The sequence below is a fragment of the Siphateles boraxobius genome, unplaced genomic scaffold (assembly GCF_051911475.1).
Source record: "Siphateles boraxobius isolate OS27281-9 unplaced genomic scaffold, OSU_SipBor_1 61, whole genome shotgun sequence".
Lineage (NCBI taxonomy): Eukaryota > Metazoa > Chordata > Actinopteri > Cypriniformes > Leuciscidae > Siphateles > Siphateles boraxobius.
Window position 1 is genome coordinate 7,095,305 of NW_027509188.1, and position 16,709 is coordinate 7,112,013.

At 38.2% G+C, this 16,709-nt stretch overlaps 1 protein-coding gene across 1 annotated transcript; it reads right to left on the reverse strand.

The window, feature by feature from the left end:
- Positions 1–5,912: 5,912 nt before the first annotated feature.
- Positions 5,913–15,234, reverse strand: LOC143718665 (uncharacterized). Its single transcript, XM_077209679.1, has 3 exons — positions 15,167–15,234; positions 14,375–14,520; positions 5,913–10,385 (listed from the first exon to the last, which is right to left on the reverse strand). The coding sequence occupies exons 2-3, from the start codon at positions 14,457–14,459 to the stop codon at positions 9,199–9,201; spliced, it is 1,272 nt and encodes a 423-aa protein (XP_077065794.1). The 5' UTR covers positions 14,460–14,520; positions 15,167–15,234; the 3' UTR covers positions 5,913–9,198.
- Between the last annotated feature and the right edge of the window lie 1,475 nt (positions 15,235–16,709).

A 16,709-nucleotide genomic window follows, 5' to 3' on the forward strand; every position in this document is an offset into this window, starting at 1 on the left:
AGTTTCTCCCATTCATAAGTAATAGGAGTGCACCGTCTAGACACTCTTCCTTAGCCTTGTCACGTGCCCCAGTTTGGGAACCACACTGAGAAAAGCAATAGAATTTAAGAAAAGTAGAATTTACTCAATTTTTATAAGGCAAGTTTTTGCACTGATATTTTTCAAGTAAATTTCACATTTATGGAAATTAAATAAATCTACTTAACTAAGCCGGGTAAAATTAACAAAGATAGAACTTGGCCTGTTAAATTATATTGAGTAATTTTTACTTACAAATCTGATGTAATTAATATAATTTGTAGCCTATTGAGTTAATTAAATATTAAATAGAGTGTGTAGCTTATGTATTGTTTTTACACTACATAAATACTCGTTTACATCGCTATTTAAAACTTTAAAACAAAGACATCACTGATTCAGCCGGGCCATTGTGTCTAGCTCGGCCCTATTTCATCGTGTAAATGGTAAAACAATAATAAACCAAATTATAATAGCACCAAAAGGTATGTAAAACACTTACAGTACACTTACACAAACTTGAATTAATTTAGTGGAAAGTATATATTACCTCGGAGATTACCAAAAAACGGACTGTCTGAGCAGCTAGTATGGAAGCAGCTAGCAGCTAGATCGTTAAAACCGTTTTATTTAAACAGCAGCAGAGTAACATTAGCTATAATCAGATAACAATAAGATAAGTGTAATTTAATACCAATTAATTCATTCATTACCATTTTGACCCCTTTCACCAATTTTAATAGAAAACTCAAATTACTATGGAAATTTAAAAAGTTCACCTGTTTGGTGCAAAGCTGGGCGGTACCAGTCGAATCCAGAAAGACAGCTCCCTAGCATGGAAAGTTCCAGCAGTCTCATTGGTTAGAATTAATCACGTGATGATGACATCTACTGTATTACTTATAATTTTTCTTTTTTCTTTTGCAGTTTCAGAATATAATATTATATATATATAATTAATCAGTGATGTATTTATCAGTATAAAAAATATAATTTTATAATAATAAATAGGCCTACATTACTGATGAATACCAAAACAAATCAGTCAATCGATTTGCATTGTTTTATTGTGAAAAATAAGTTAATTTTATTTAATAAATATGGTAACACTTTCTATGCAGACCATGCTTATGATGAATTATAGCTCCCCACATACTTTTTTAGGAGCAATATTACTATTCTATAAGTATATTTATAAAGACTCATTGAGACCTGCATTATAAGATAAAGTTGAATTTATATTAATTTTTATAATTCCTTATAAGTCACTCATTTGCTCTTTCAATGCGCATGCTTATAATCCCTTATACACTGATTTATAAGTATTAATTAGTCAGTTTTATGGTTCTATGAATGTATTTATTAAGATGCAACCTGCATTGCTACAATGTTATTATGTTATTTATGAATGTATTAATATATAAGTGCTGTGATTTATTGAGGTCTAATTGTTTATTTTGCGATCCCAGAGATGATTGGCATCTGCATTATGTGCCAGTCGCATTGAGGAACATGTGTTACCTGCCGGGATGTCTGTGCATGTGGAGGAAACGGCGAAGGAGGCGTGGGAAGCGTTCTGGAGTCCTTGTGAGATCGAAGAAGATCGGGAAGTTTCCAGTCATCGGACCTGCTTCTTCGATGGCGGAGGCCGTGGTCGTGAACCTGAGATGTTCATACATTGTGCCTGTCTTCCCGTCTTCGGCGTTGATGCCTCAGTTTTCGCGGATTGTGTACGTAAGGCGACAGTCTGCTGATCGAGGAGTTAATCATCGGAATCTTCGCTCTCTACTACATGACGGGAGTCCGGTAACATTTTATGATTCCTCTCTGCAATCCTCTTCCGATACCACTCCCACTCCAGTGACAATGGCGTTGATTAACGCGAGATCTCTGGCAAATAAGACCTTTATTTTGAACGATATTTTTCTTTCTCACGAAATTGATTTTTTATTTGTCACTGAGACTTGGCTGAAGGCTGGTGAGATGACTTCCCTCTCTGAACTTTCTCCTCCTGGTTGCAGTTTTTTTTGTACCCCTAGGTCTGTTGGCCGGGGCGGGGGTCTTGCAGTTGTTTTTAAAGACAAGTTTAAGTGTACACTTTCACCTTCTGCATCCTTTTGCACTTTTGAATCTCAGCTAATTACGCTGAATTCTTTTAAATCTGTGTTATGTGTTTTGATTTATAGACCCCCAAATTTTCATGGGGATTTTATACAAGAGTTCTCTGAACTTTTATCTGGTATTGTCCCTTATTTTGACAATATTCTAATTTTAGGGGATTTTAATATACATGTGTGCTGCCCTTCAAAGCCCCTGGTCAAAGAATTTTTAAATTTAACAGAGTCATTTGATTTTTTGCAATGCGTTTTGGGTCCAACTCATGAACGTGGTCATACGCTTGACCTTGTATTATCTAAGGGATTCTCTGTTGATAGCGTGAAGATTGTCGATACTGTTTTTTCGGACCATAAGACTGTAATTTTAAGTTCTAACTTTCCTTGTGGCGCGCCGAGTAATATTGCTTCTGTCTCGGTTTCATCTCGCGTACTCAATCCAGGCACAGCTAGTAGTTTTTCAGCTGCTTTTAATGTCTCTTCTTTTTTTTCCTTGATCGAGTCACACTCTCCCTGTATGGGTTTGGAAGAGTTGGTCGATCAGTTTAATTCTTCTTGTTTAGAGATTTTAGATGTGGTGGCTCCTGTCAAAGTCAGGGGAAAAAAAGTCAAATCACAGCCCTGGTTGAACAGTACTACCCGCGCTCTTAGGCAGGAGTGTAGGAGGGCTGAACGCAAATGGGTCAAAGATAAATAACAAGTCTCTTATGAGATTTTGAAGAACCATTTGAACGAATATCAAAGAGCTGTTAAATTGGCTAGATCAAATTATTTTTCTGATATCATCTCCAGAAACTGTAATAATTCTAGAGTACTTTTCTCGACTATAAATGCTGTTCTTCATCCTACTGCTACTCCTTCATTCACTCCTTCTGCTAAGATGTGTGAAGAGTTCTTAAACTTTTTTATTGGTAAAGTTGATGGAATTAGATCTCAGATTTCATCTGTTGTCAATGATTGTATTGCTCATGTTGACCCTACGAACCAATTAACCTGTTTTATGCCTGTTTCTTTGCAGCAGCTTAATGATATAACTGCTCATATGAAGCCCACCAGGTCTCCTGGTGATGTGCTCCCTTCTTCTCTGTTTAAGAAGGTACTTGATTCAATTGGCCCAAGTATTCTGTATATTATGAATACTAGTTTGTCATCTGGTGTTGTTCCGGTTAGTATTAAGCATGCGGTTATTCAGCCCCTTCTAAAAAGAAACGGCTTAGACCCCTTTGACATGAGTAGTTTTCGTCCGATTTCAAAATTGCCTTTTATTTCGAAGATACTGGAAAAAATTGTGCATGCACAGCTTAATGACTTTTTAATGAGGAATAACATCGCCGATAGATTCCAGTCAGGTTTTAGAGCTGGTCATAGTACAGAATCTGCTCTTTTGAGGGTCTCTAATTATATCCTACGAGGTGTTGATTCTGGAAACCGTGTTGTTTTGCTTTTGTTAGATCATACAGCGGCATTTGATACAGTTGATCATAACATTCTCATTGGTCGTCTTAGGAATCAGGTTGGTATTCAGGGCTTAGCCCTGAAATGGTTCTCTTCCTATTTGAAGGATAGGACTTTTTCAGTCAGTTTAGGGGATTATTTTTCTTCTGTTGCCCCTCTTGTGTGTGGGGTTCCACAGGGCTCTATACTGGGACCAATTTTATTTTCCCTTTATATGCTCCCTCTAGGCTCGATTTTTGAGAAATTTGGGATTCAGTATCACCTGTATGCGGATGATTCTCAAATTTACTTACCACTGAAACATGGGCATAAATGTGCCATTCAGTCTCTCCGTGCATGTTTGGCCGAAGTTAAGTGTTGGCTTGCGAATAACTTTCTCCAATTAAATGAGGATAAGACCGAGATGATTTTATTTGGAAATAAGGGCTGAGTGGATGATGACTGCCTGGGGTTGTTTCCTGGGAAAAAATTGTCTAGCGTGAGGAACCTTGGTGTCATTTTTGACTCTGAGCTTAAATTTTACCGGCAAATCAATGCTGTCGTTAAGAATAGTTTTTTCCATCTTAGATCAATTTCTAAATTGAAATCTATCCTTTCTTTCGACGATATGGAGAAGGTTGTTCATGCCTTTGTGTCATCCCGTTTGGATTATTGTAATGTATTGTATCTGGGTGTGAGTCAGGCTTCTCTCTTCCGCTTGCAGCTCGTTCAGAACTCAGCTGCCAGACTTTTAACGGGCACTAAGAAGAGAGAGCATATTACTCCGGTTTTAATTAAATTACATTGGTTACCCATACGATACAGAATTCAATACAAAGCTTTGTTGTATGTTTTTAAGTCTCTGCATGGCCTAGCACCTGAGTTTGTTACTGATTTAATCAGCCGCTGTCAATCAAGTAGATCTCTGTGCTCTAATGACCAATTGCTTCTCATGGTTCCGCGATCCCGTTTGAAATGTAAAGGTGATCGGGCATTCTCTGTTGCAGCTCCTAGGCTCTGGAATGACCTTCCTGTCTGTAAAAACTTGTCCTTCATTGGGTGCTTTTCAGAGTGCGCTTAAAACTTACTTGTTCTCTTTAGCATTTGACAATGCTTTGTAAGTTTTTATGTCATATGTTTGCATTGTTTTTATGTCTTTGTTTTTACTTTTTTTCTTTTATACCTTCTGTACAGCACTTTGGTTCCACTTGTGGTTTTGAAAGTGCTCTATAAATAAAGTTGAGTTGAGTTGAGTTGAGTCTGGGAACAGCTGCTACAAGCACACAGGTAAAGATAGTACTTGTCTTGCTATCTTGTTGACTGTCTGTGTGCAAGTATGGGATGACTGTTGAATGAAATAGCATTTATGATATTTAACAGGATTGTTAAAATAGGTTGATTAACCCTGAGCTTCTTATCTTAAAACAATGATGTAACTGTACTGTTATGGAGGGTTGCCCACAGTAAACCCTCATGGTGGCCCCACAGTGAAAAACAGCAATGGGCCCCGCATTGGCTAACCCACTGGGGGCCTGTGTGGGTTATTTTTTTTTTTAAAAACCTGTATGTGCGTGGAAAATTTCTTACGCATATTTCTGCCCATTTTGTGCATACGCAATGGTTATAAATGAGGCCTGGTGCGGAGGGCATGCTGACGGAATCCGTGACAAATACCCATGTCAAACAAGCTTATACAAAATACAATGGTTATTCCAAATAAAATAAAACTGTGGAGGAAAACTTTTCTTGTAGATCAGCTTTCAAGAAAAAGCCTGTGCAGGAAAAGCAGATCATTTGTCTGGCAAATAGTGATTATCTTATAATAATACATTAATAAAAACAAAAGGCCTCCCAGTTGGTCATAAAATTGGATATAAAATTCCACAAAGTAGTTATTTTCAAACAAAATTTGGGCCAATTAATTTTGAAGATGTAATGTGTTCAAAATGCTGCTGTGTTACAGATAAAGTTAGTCAGAGTTCTGTTTAACCTTATTTTTCAGAAATGTCACTTTAGTCAATTCATTGGTATTTAAAGTTAAGCTAAAAAAACTGCATAGTTCCCCTTTAACACAGTCTGCCACTGCATCAAGAAATACACTTGAATATATGTTACGCAAGGAGAAAACTCTACTTCTGTTTAATGCAGAAATGCTGCCCAGTTCTGCAATCCTTCCCTGCATTGCTCTTGTAACCCTATTACGAGGTAGTAATAATGTACATGGGTATAGTAGTCTAAAGTAGTCTTAGATGTTATTAATAATGTGAATTTGGACCAGAATCAGAAGATGCTAAGTTGTTAAGAGCCTGAGAATTGAATGCCAATAAAGGGAATACCACAACAGAATGACAGTTTGCATAGACTGTATTGAATACACAGGGCTGGTACATACATACAAAAAAGACACATTTATGAAAAATAACAAACAGAAAAGTAAAGTGCGCACGTAAATAAAACCCTTTTTTTCCTCAGTTGCTTTGAGCTCAGTTCGTTCTCGGTTCCACTTGCCTTTATTGACAAGAGTTCAGTTTTCACCGTTGGGGCCCTTTTTTCAGTTGTGTTAGTGTTTGTCCTACCACCATGAAGATGATCCTGGTAATCTGTCTAAAGTCAGAGTCACAAACACGTCTGGCTCGCCACCCAGCCACCCGGACTGGGAATCCTTGAATCTCTGGGAGAACGTCTGGATCTGGATCACTCCATGGAAAGGATCTCTGCACGATGTTTCTAACTCTTTACCAAAACCTGACCATTTCAGCGGAATTCACTGCCTTTAGCTCCGTGACAACAGTGGATTCACAGCACAGCTCGCTTTAACACTCAAGTGGATAACACAGCCTCCTATGCTCAAATGCAGGCGCCAAAAGAACGCGCTGAGACGCAAAACTAGAGGCGTAACTGTAACAGAGCCTAGCTGGCAGCTGATTGGTCAGCTCACTGTCTCACAGAGCTCACCCATTCGCTCACTTTCAAGTCCATCAAAGATACGAAAATAAGTAACCCTTTTAACCCTTTTGTGACGGGGTTAGACAGCTAAATACTGTTTCTCATTATTAAGCCTGGCTACACTCTTCCCTCTGCACTTCTAATAAACGTGTTATATTCACTAAAACCTTGTCTGTCCTCTTCTGATTGTGACACACGCTTGACTTAGCTTGCAAGCCTCCTCGTTTACCAGCCATTGCCTGAGCTTTTCCCCACACAGTCCAACCATTTCAGATCATCCTTTTTCATGTAAGTGTCTATGATTTTGAACAGTTCATCTGCAGTGGCTCTTTTAGTTACAAGTTTGTAGAAAAGCAAATCCTTCATCCATCTGCAGAGCAAAAGGGTTATCTCGTATCTTGTTATTAATCTGCTCCTCTGGAGCTGATTAATAACAAGATACGAGACATTCTATAACTGTTTGACAGAGGAACAGAATTTAGTTTACTGGCTGTGGTGCCATCAATCATAGTTGAAACCATATCAATAGTAGAAGGAAGAATTAATTCCTCAGCTATAGTGTGCGGCTTCTTACACTGAGCTACTCTGTAGGCCACTTTGAAGGAGGCGAGTTGGGCATTTGAAGGCACAAATCTGACATGAACTGTCCCATAAATGTTGTGCTCAAATAGCATAAAAAAATCTTATTTTTCAGGCTAGATCAGCCAATGCGCATGTGCAGTCCTAAGCACAAGTCTCAGGTTTCTATGGGAACCGAAGCTTCTAACGCAATAACTTTACCAATCAGCGATTGGCTTTTTTACTTAAAAGGCGGGACGTATTCCGCCACTTTACATGTTGCAGTTTCTCCCATTCATAAGTAATAGGAGTGCACCGTCTAGACACTCTTCCTTAGCCTTGTCACGTGCCCCAGTTTGGGAACCACACTGAGAAAAGCAATAGAATTTAAGAAAAGTAGAATTTACTCAATTTTTATAAGGCAAGTTTTTTTCACATTTATGGAAATTAAATAAATCTACTTAACTAAGCCGGGTAAAATTAACAAAGATAGAACTTGGCCTGTTAAATTATATTGAGTAATTTTTACTTACAAATCTGATGTAATTAATATAATTTGTATAGGTTGTATAGTATTTACAGCCATTACGTTCCTGTGTATATTGCGTGATTGACAGGTGGTTGGGCAGATATTGTGTTTCTGCGGTAGGTGGTATGCCATACGGAACCGTTGCCACTGAAACTGCATATTAACGCACCAGTGGGGCTCGACAGCCTTAGTCAAACGGGTTGGCGCGTATGGTTGGGTTGCGGAGAGATTGTGAGATTGTGGTTAGGTCTCAGCAGCAAGAGGGAAGTAGAGGTCAGTAAGCTGGGCTGAGTTGAGTGGGGGACGGAGGGGGGTGACTCTGGGACGCCAGAGTCACTGTCGAGCCCTCTTGAGGTGTCGTGGGCTAGTTGACGAAACACTGAGGACGGAAGGTGCCCACTTGAAGACCCTAGAGATGTCCCCTACTCGGCTCAATCCAGACGGTTGTCATGAGGGGACCGCACTGTGGTTGTTGTGTGCTGACGCGCAAATACACTGCAGCCATTAACACCAGACAGAAGGAGATTCACATCACCATTTGGAAAGAAGCGTAAATGGAGTAAAGCGTAAAGCTATGTCTTAGTTGGTGCTTATCTTGGCAAAAGCCGAGTACAAATCAGCATGAAGTTTTAACATCTACTCTCGTGTAACGGAAATCACCTGTTACACTCCCACTCCAAGATGTCTGGGAAGGGCCCACCAAAACACCTTAGCTGGATCTTCCTGATCATTGGTGCATGACCCGGTTACGCCTAGGCCTTTGGTGCTTGGATATAACCGCATTAAAAGCGATGTTAGCTTTTGTCAGGTCTTGTATTTTGATTAATTTCTATTGTGGCTATTATGGACTTTAAATGTAAAATGTTTGCCTTTCTTATGGATAAAGATGTTTTATCAATTTCTTTTTAACCATTAGTAGTGTGATTTTAAATTATTTTTATTGTACAGCTTTCATGTTGATTTAAGCTATATAAATAAAAATGATCTTGACCTCATTCAATCCCATAATGCACCACGTGGGTCGTGCCAAATTAATTCCTGCGTCTGACCAGAAGATGACGCCCGCAGCTGTATCATCCATCCATTTTCCAAACAGCATAATATCATACAAGTAAAATAATCCTTTTTAATTCATTATTAAATTGTTTAATTAAGGTTTATACATGCTAGTTTCCATCACAGAGTTCAAAATAAATCCTTTCATTACTACTGGAGAAGTTTCAAATGATTATTAAACAGCAAGCACAAACTATGCAAAACCGACAGCCCTTCCGGCACACTCAGTGTTTCATTCACTCCTTCAAGTGGACTATATTAGTGAACAAATGTAGGGAGTTATAGTAAATTAATTTCCCACAGATTATATTTTCTGGTGTCATATTAAATTGCCATTCCATTTAAGACCCTTTCCACACAAAGAACACAAGTAGTGTCTTATTATAATTATTACATAGATCCTAATTAAATCCCTTGTGAATGTGCAGGGAATTTTGTTTTAATTTTCATTTCATAAACCTCTATCCACACTCTAAAAACTTCAATTTATTTTCCTGATGATTTTGTAAATGTTTGAGGTCCCTTTGATTTGTGTACCTCTTCTCACACTGAAGACTCGTGAAGCCTGATGTGATTGTTAAAGTTTCCTTTAAATCTGAAACTCTTTCCACAATGATGGCACGTGTAAGGCTTCTCTCCGGAGTGAATTCTCATGTGAGTCTGAAGGTTTCCTTTACATCTGAAGCTCTTTCCACACTGAGGACAGGAGAAAGGCTTTTCCCCGGTGTGAACTCTTATGTGAACCCTAAGCAATGTTTTGACTGTGAAAGTCTTTCCACAGTGATGGCACATGTTAGGCTTCTCTCCAGTGTGAGTTGTTACATGTTTCTTAAGGTGATTCTTGTCTGTGAAACTCCTTCCACACCGATGACATATAAAACAGTTCTCCCTTGAGTGAATATTCGTGTGGTACCTAAGTGTTTCTTTACATCTGAAACTCTTTCCACACTGAACACATATGAACGGCCTCTCTCCAGTGTGAATTCTCATGTGAGTGTTAAGATTTCCTTTTATTGTGAAACCCTTCCCACACAGTTCGCAGGTGTAAGGGCTCACTCCAGTGTGAAGACTCATGTGGGAATGAAGGTTTCCTTCACGTGTGAAACTCTTTCCGCACTGAACACATGTGAACGGCTTCTCTCCACTGTGACTGTTCATGTGAGTCTTCATGTTCCCTTTTTGTGAGAAGCTCTTCCCACACAGTTTGCAGGTGAAAGGCCTCTCTCCTGTGTGAACTCTCATGTGAGCTGTAAGTTTTCTATTGAATTGGAAACTCTTTCCACACTGGTGGCACGCATAAGGTTTCTCTTCCGAGTGAATTTTTACATGCATTTTAAGCCGTTTCATGTCTGGGAAACTCTTTCCACACTGATGACATCTAAAACAGGTCTCTCTTGAGTGAATCCTCATGTGGTAATTAAGCTTTTCTTTACATTTGAAACTCTTTCCACACTGACCACATACAAACAGCTTCTCTTCTGTGCAAATTCTCATTTGAGTCATAAAACTTTCTTTTTGTGAGAAGCTCTTAATATGCAGTTTGCAGGAGAACGGCTCCTCCCCGGTGTGAACTCTTCTGTGGATTTCAAGGTTTTGTTTTTGTGTTAGATCAGAACGGTTAGATTTGGTCTTCTGGGCTCTTTTTCGTGAGGTTATCTTTTCAGTCTCAAACTGATTGTTCTCTTCCACTTCATTGAGTTCTTGACTCTCCTCTTTCAACGCCATCAGGTCTAAGGTGAAAAGAGACAAATACAAATTAACCCCAGTGTCATAAGTGTACCTGCCCATCCTATCTTGATAAATGATGGTGAACAAATGTGGCTATTGCAGTGTATAAGTATTGAGCAGAGGGGCTCGAACACAATATGCTGCTGTGACAAAAAGTAGAGGTTGAGAAAGGTAGCAGGAGAAAATACAGTTTGAATTACAAACACACATGTTAGCCTGGAATGAAATGGATTACAGGCTACTTATGAATTGCTCTTTGAAAGATCATTTCATTAGGTTTGATCTATTAAACACTACAGCCAAAAAAAAAAAAAGATGCGTTTTGGTCGATCGGATCACATTCCTGTTTATACCTGGTGTTTTAATCCATCTCTTGTCCACTTTCAACCATTTCTGTCCTGATTTTTTCAAGGGGAGGGTCTGTGGGCTTTTCAGATCTTTCGATCTGTCTGACTGCAAAGGCAAACCAGCCTAAAAATGAAAACTGAGGATGAGAAGTAAAAAAAACTACTGACTTGTTCATGGATTGATTCAGTAAATATGTACTGCTATTTATATTCCGATATGTTAAAACGTATTATGAGTATTTTATTTGTGAATCTGAATCTTAGTTACTGTAGCCGCCGTGTTTTTGTTAGATAATTAAGTGAAAGAAATTAATGGTTTTCATCCTTTCATTTAAAAGTAGATTTTGGGTGTTACAGAATATAATTGTTTTATGTTAATTATGAATTAATTTTCCCAAATTTAAAGCGTGACGTTGTAATAACGAATGGCGAACACGGATATTCTCAGGTTGAAGCAGCATTAGTATTTGTCTGATCATGTGATCTCAACATGTCTGTCCACCCGCTCAATGTCAAATAAAACCAGTTTAATTAGGACACTCTACAAAAATCTCACTCATTTCTGAAGAGCTGAACATTTTAATAGGGATCAAATAGGTGTGGGCAATAAATCAATTGTATTGGTTAACTCCAATGTGTAGTTTACTCCGACTTTTTGAATGAAAATCGTTTTTCTCTTTAACATCCGCCCTGTAGCTCCTCCCACGCGCGTTGCCATAGAGATACACAAACAACATGGCAGCGGGCAGGGAACAACTCGTTCCCAAGAAAGGCACAGTGTCATCCGTGATTTGGTTTTGGGCGTCAGACAACAAACAACACGCAAAGTGAAGTCTGTTCCTAGCAAAGGTACCAATACGACCAATTTACGAAGGGAGCCAGGAAGAAAGCGATCACGGATGCAGTCGCAATGTTTATTGGAAAATATATGGTGCCCATATACTGGTTTATTCACATGCTGAAAGTTTTGGACCCCAGGTATATGCTACCAAGGCACAAATATTTTTTCTAAATAAAAAAAGAACGGATGTTCAAACAAACTAAAACCAGCACAACAAATAAGCAAATATTTAAAGGGTCATGAAACCCTAAACCAAATTTTCTGAGATTTCAACAGAGGTATGCGTGTTGAACACCATTAAAGACAATGTTAGCATCTGTTAGATTTAATAGTAGGGTGAAAATGGTTAAAGTCCCTGTAAAGGCAAAATGAAGTATGTGTTCTGAGTTTGTCATATCACAGAAAAATGTGTTATTAGCCACCCAGCCAAATTTGAATGATAAAAAAGCCGGCAAGTACATAAAATAATATTTTACAGACATGTCAAACTGTGATATCACCTTCTTTTACTGTCTATGGATATTGCAAAGTAGATGAGAGAGCCAATCATGGGACGCAAGTGTTTGTTTTCGTGGTGCAAAAGTTCTAGTGCATTGAATATTTTTCCCAGCGATGCTGCCAGGGCTAGACTCTGACTGCGGGCGGTTGGTTGGCCATCAACCACGGACACATCTAAATTAAATGGGAGCAGCAAACATGTTTCTCGAGAGAGCGTCGAGAACAGGAGAATGGTGGACTTCGGCCTTGTTGACGAATGACGACCAATGCAAGTTACATCCTGCGAGTAATGCGGTACCTTTTAATGGGAGTACTTTTCTATCCCTTCAGAGGTTTGTGTGTCTAAAATGTAACCCTGATCGTATTACTTGCCTTTTGTTAAATAAGCACTCGTTATTACCTCAATTGTATGCTTAATTCGTGTAATTAAATATGTGTCATTGGGGTTAAGGGGCCGCGTAGATCTATAGGCTATGCACAGAAAGTTCTTTTTTAAGCGGGAAATTGATTTTGATTTGATCTGTTGCATTATCGAACGTTGTGTCGTCGTGGCTAAATCCCCTGACCACTATGTCGGTCTGAGACAGCGAGATCTAGACAAGACCGAGACCAAAGACCGTCAAAGCCGTGACATGACCGAGACTTTTACGTGGTCTCGAGACATACATCACTACCAACCACTTTGCTTTGGCTGATGAATAGAAACAAAGCCTCGTAGATGAAGTTTGAGGTGGGCAAACACTAGAGATTTCTAAAACGTTCTGATCAATTAGAAATTGTCTTTAGTTCAGGACGTAGCTGTGCTTCCCCTTGCATAAATCACTAGGTTCTCTACTCAGTCACATGGTTCCTAATTTTCCCGTTCTTTCAGAATATGATGCATTTTTCCAAGAATTGATTGATATCAAGATTTAGGAAATGAATTATCATTCACACACATACCAAATAGGGATGCTCCGATTGATCAGACGCCGATCATGATCGGCCGATATTGGCTAAAATTAGATTGATCGACGAACCCCAAAAGCGCCGACCAAAAAAGCCGATCACGTGACGTAAATTACTCGCGCGACTTTTTCCCACATGCATGCGTGGGCACGGGCACACAACAGCAGAGTGGAGCTTGGCAGTGGCAACATGAGCTCTCCTTCACCGGAACGAATAGGGAGTCTCCCAACGGATTGAAGCGCGCGTCCGAGTGAAGACCGTGCACCGTGCGAGCCACAACAGAACGCGGTATCTGCGCCACTGATCGATGCGGCAACGAGCACTTTGATCACTTGATAAAAAAAAAAACATTTCAGCGCTAGATCGCCTCTTATTTAATAAATGAACAAAATGAATGCTCTGAGTTAACTGGAGATGTTTTTATTTATTTGTATTGGTACATTCGTGCCGCGAGATTTTTCAAAAGTGGTGGTGGTATTTTATTTTTTTGATCTGACGTAGTTGGTTCCTCAACTACATCAGATTCAGATTCAGATTATTTTATTTAATGTCATGTCAGCATTCAAAGCTATTTTCATGGCACAAATTCAATTATAAAAATACACATATCATATAAATACAATAAAACAAAACAAATATAAACAAGAAGTCATTTTATACAATATATATTTTTAAATGAACATATGATAAAAAATCCAAAACCTTTTCAGGAGGTGGGCAAACACTAGAGATTTCTAAAACGTTCTGATCAATTAGAAATTGTCTTTAATTCAGGACGTAGCTGTGCTTCCCCTTGCATAAATCACTAGGTTCTCTACTCAGTCACATGGTTCCTAATTTTCCCGTTCTTCCCGTACATACCAAACATCACATACATCTTATAAACTATTTAGTAATTATTCATAATGGCATGAATAATCTCTTATCACAAAATGATAGTCACACATGTGGGTTACAGACATGACATACAATTATGCATTGGAATGATGTTTGGTTATACGTCCTCTTGGCATCAGTTCGGAATGAACGCCCATTTAAGTTGCATTTTTCAAAAAGATTGTGAGCTAGACTTGAGCTGAAAGAGGGGGGTTTCGTGACCCTTTAATGCTGTTGAATGTTTTGTTTGCACTTTATCAGAACTACCTCCTATCTACTGAATAGCAAGATGTTAAACTTGTGTTTAAAGAAAACATCACATCATTTTATGTTTTGTTACATTTTCACTGTTTACAAAGGCAGGGCCTGATTTTAATCAGAGGGAAAAATCAATTTAATTCGTAAATTAATTTTTTTTAGGCCATATAGCCCCTAGCCCTAGGATCAAATGGCTGTGTTCAGCTTTGAGAATGAAACTGACCTGTTTGTTCCTCAGTTTCTTCTTGTTTCACACTGAATGTTTCTTCAATCTTCACGTCTTCACCCTCCTCTTTTATAAACGCCATCTTTATAATAGTGTCACGTGGATCTCAGTTACTTCACCAGGAGTTTTGCTGTGTGTTTGTCCTGTTTAAGAAGAGAATACTTAACAGAAAGAAAAACACTCAAAACTAAATCTGTGTGTGTCTCAATCAGCTCTAGTTCAGTAGTTCAGTTCTCACTGGCAAGAGAGTCAGTCTGAGTGAGAGAGTTTATAAACTTTAATAACAAATTATACAAACACTTTATATTTAGTTATGATTTATATTTGGTACTTATATTAAATACATTTAAACATTACATTTAACAGATCACACTTTCATGAAAACATTAGCAATTGGTTTGGAAAAATAATTGCATTTCCACTGTTTGGCCACCAGGTGACGTCAGATCGAGAGGTGATCCGAGCGATTCGAATCAGTGAATCGTTTTATGAATCATTTGGTTCAATTTAGGTAAAAAAACACTCCATTTCTCAATCACTACTTGCCAGTAACAGAATACATGTTTATGATAAACTGATTGACGATACTGGGAGCGAAATTAGACGCTCCTTTTCTGGTACTCATGTATAGATTTGCTTTACTTGCACAAAACACCACTCATTAATATTAGATAACAAAATACGTTACTTTCTGATTGATTCATTTAATTTTACATAGCTTGTAAAAACGATTAGATTGTTATGAAAGTTTGCATTGATTTAAACACTTTATATGCTAAAAACACAAACCTTTCTTCAGCCGAATCAAAACAGATACAGGAGTGCGGCGCACCTTTATGACGTCACACAACAAAACCAAAATAAAAGTCCCGTTCACACACTGCTGCGTCTAAAATCACAAACGTATATAGACATTTACAAATATAACTTTAAAATTACCGTATTAATATGGAAATAGCTACAAATGTGTTTACAAGTTAAAAATACATGTTAAAACAGTGTATGATTTAAGAAAATATAATTCATATGATGCCATTTTGGGGTGGACAATATGACCAACACAGGGTTCTCAAGTTTTATCAAAAGCTTGGAGTGAGATCACATGCGGTTAGGGGAGGAGCCCTAATGGAGCCCCGCCCCCGCCCATCCCCGCCCCCACCCCCCAATTGTAGCCATTGTTCATTATTAACCAGCACAAATTGAAATTATAACAATTGTTAAATCTGATAAATGACAGAGCAATTCATCACATCAAACATACTCTTTAATGTTATATTTCAAAAATACAAATATACAAAAATTACAAAAATATAACAAATTGCTCCAAACAGTTTGGAAAAACAAATCTTTTATCATTTTGACTGTGTCTAGTCGAAATGGTATAATGATTTATTGTGTGGTGGGACATTGTGAACAAATGGACATATTAGAGTATCAAGGTGTGTGTGTGTGTGTGTGTGTGTGTGTTCTTTTAAAAAAAAATTTTTATTGCATATAACAAACAGTACAAATCGATACATACAAGAAAAATAAACAATCTTTCAAAACAAAAGATAAATTATGGTTCAGAATACATTGTGTGTGTGTGTGTGTGTGTGTGTGTGTGTGTACACAAGAGTACACAATCCAGCTTATGAAATGTGTTTTGTGTTGTAAGTGTTTGTTGCTTATTTTGATGCCTTGCAACCTTTTTAACCTCTTACCCTTTGGTGCCCAGAATGATAAAATATCTTTTTGCTTTTTCCCTGACATCTTTGAAAAATACAAATGCAATGGCAATGATTAATGTATGTTTTGACAGGATATAAAATATTACCCAGAGCACTCTGCTTTAATACATGTAGCCTTAATGTAACTAGAAAGACTATTAATACAGTATAATATATAATTTAAAATAAAATGAAGAAATGCATCTTCATTCCTTCCCATACCCACTAACATTTCCCTTAGTTTCAGATAACGTAAGCTAGCCAAACTAAGCCAAAGCTTCTGGCCTGGTTGCAAAGTAACTGTTAGTTGTAGAGTTTTTGACTGCATCAATAATAATGTATATGATGGGTTATATATTAAATGTTCTAGCCAAAAAATGTTAGACAAGCTTTCTTCCAATTTACCTTCTCCATCACGACGTGTGTTCGCGCAATGTTGTTGGTTACCTAGTAACGAACGTACGGTTTGCCGAGAATGTTCCGTCAACTTCCGCGTGTTCGCGGATCTATTATGCGTAGTAACGAACGCAGCTGGCCGAGATAGAGGGGTTTCACCGACGTCACGTTTTGGCCGGTAACCCAGAATGCGCGGCCATTATGGAGCTACTTGGTGTAAACAACTG

Bases quoted from the DNA above. Each gene is read 5' to 3' on its own strand.
- LOC143718665 (XM_077209679.1), bottom strand. From the start codon at position 14,459: ATGGCGTTTATAAAAGAGGAGGGTGAAGACGTGAAGATTGAAGAAACA. The intron at 10,386-14,374 runs GTCAGTTTCATT...TTTTCACCTTAG, and splicing joins AGAAACTGAGGAACAAACAG to ACCTGATGGCGTTGAAAGAG.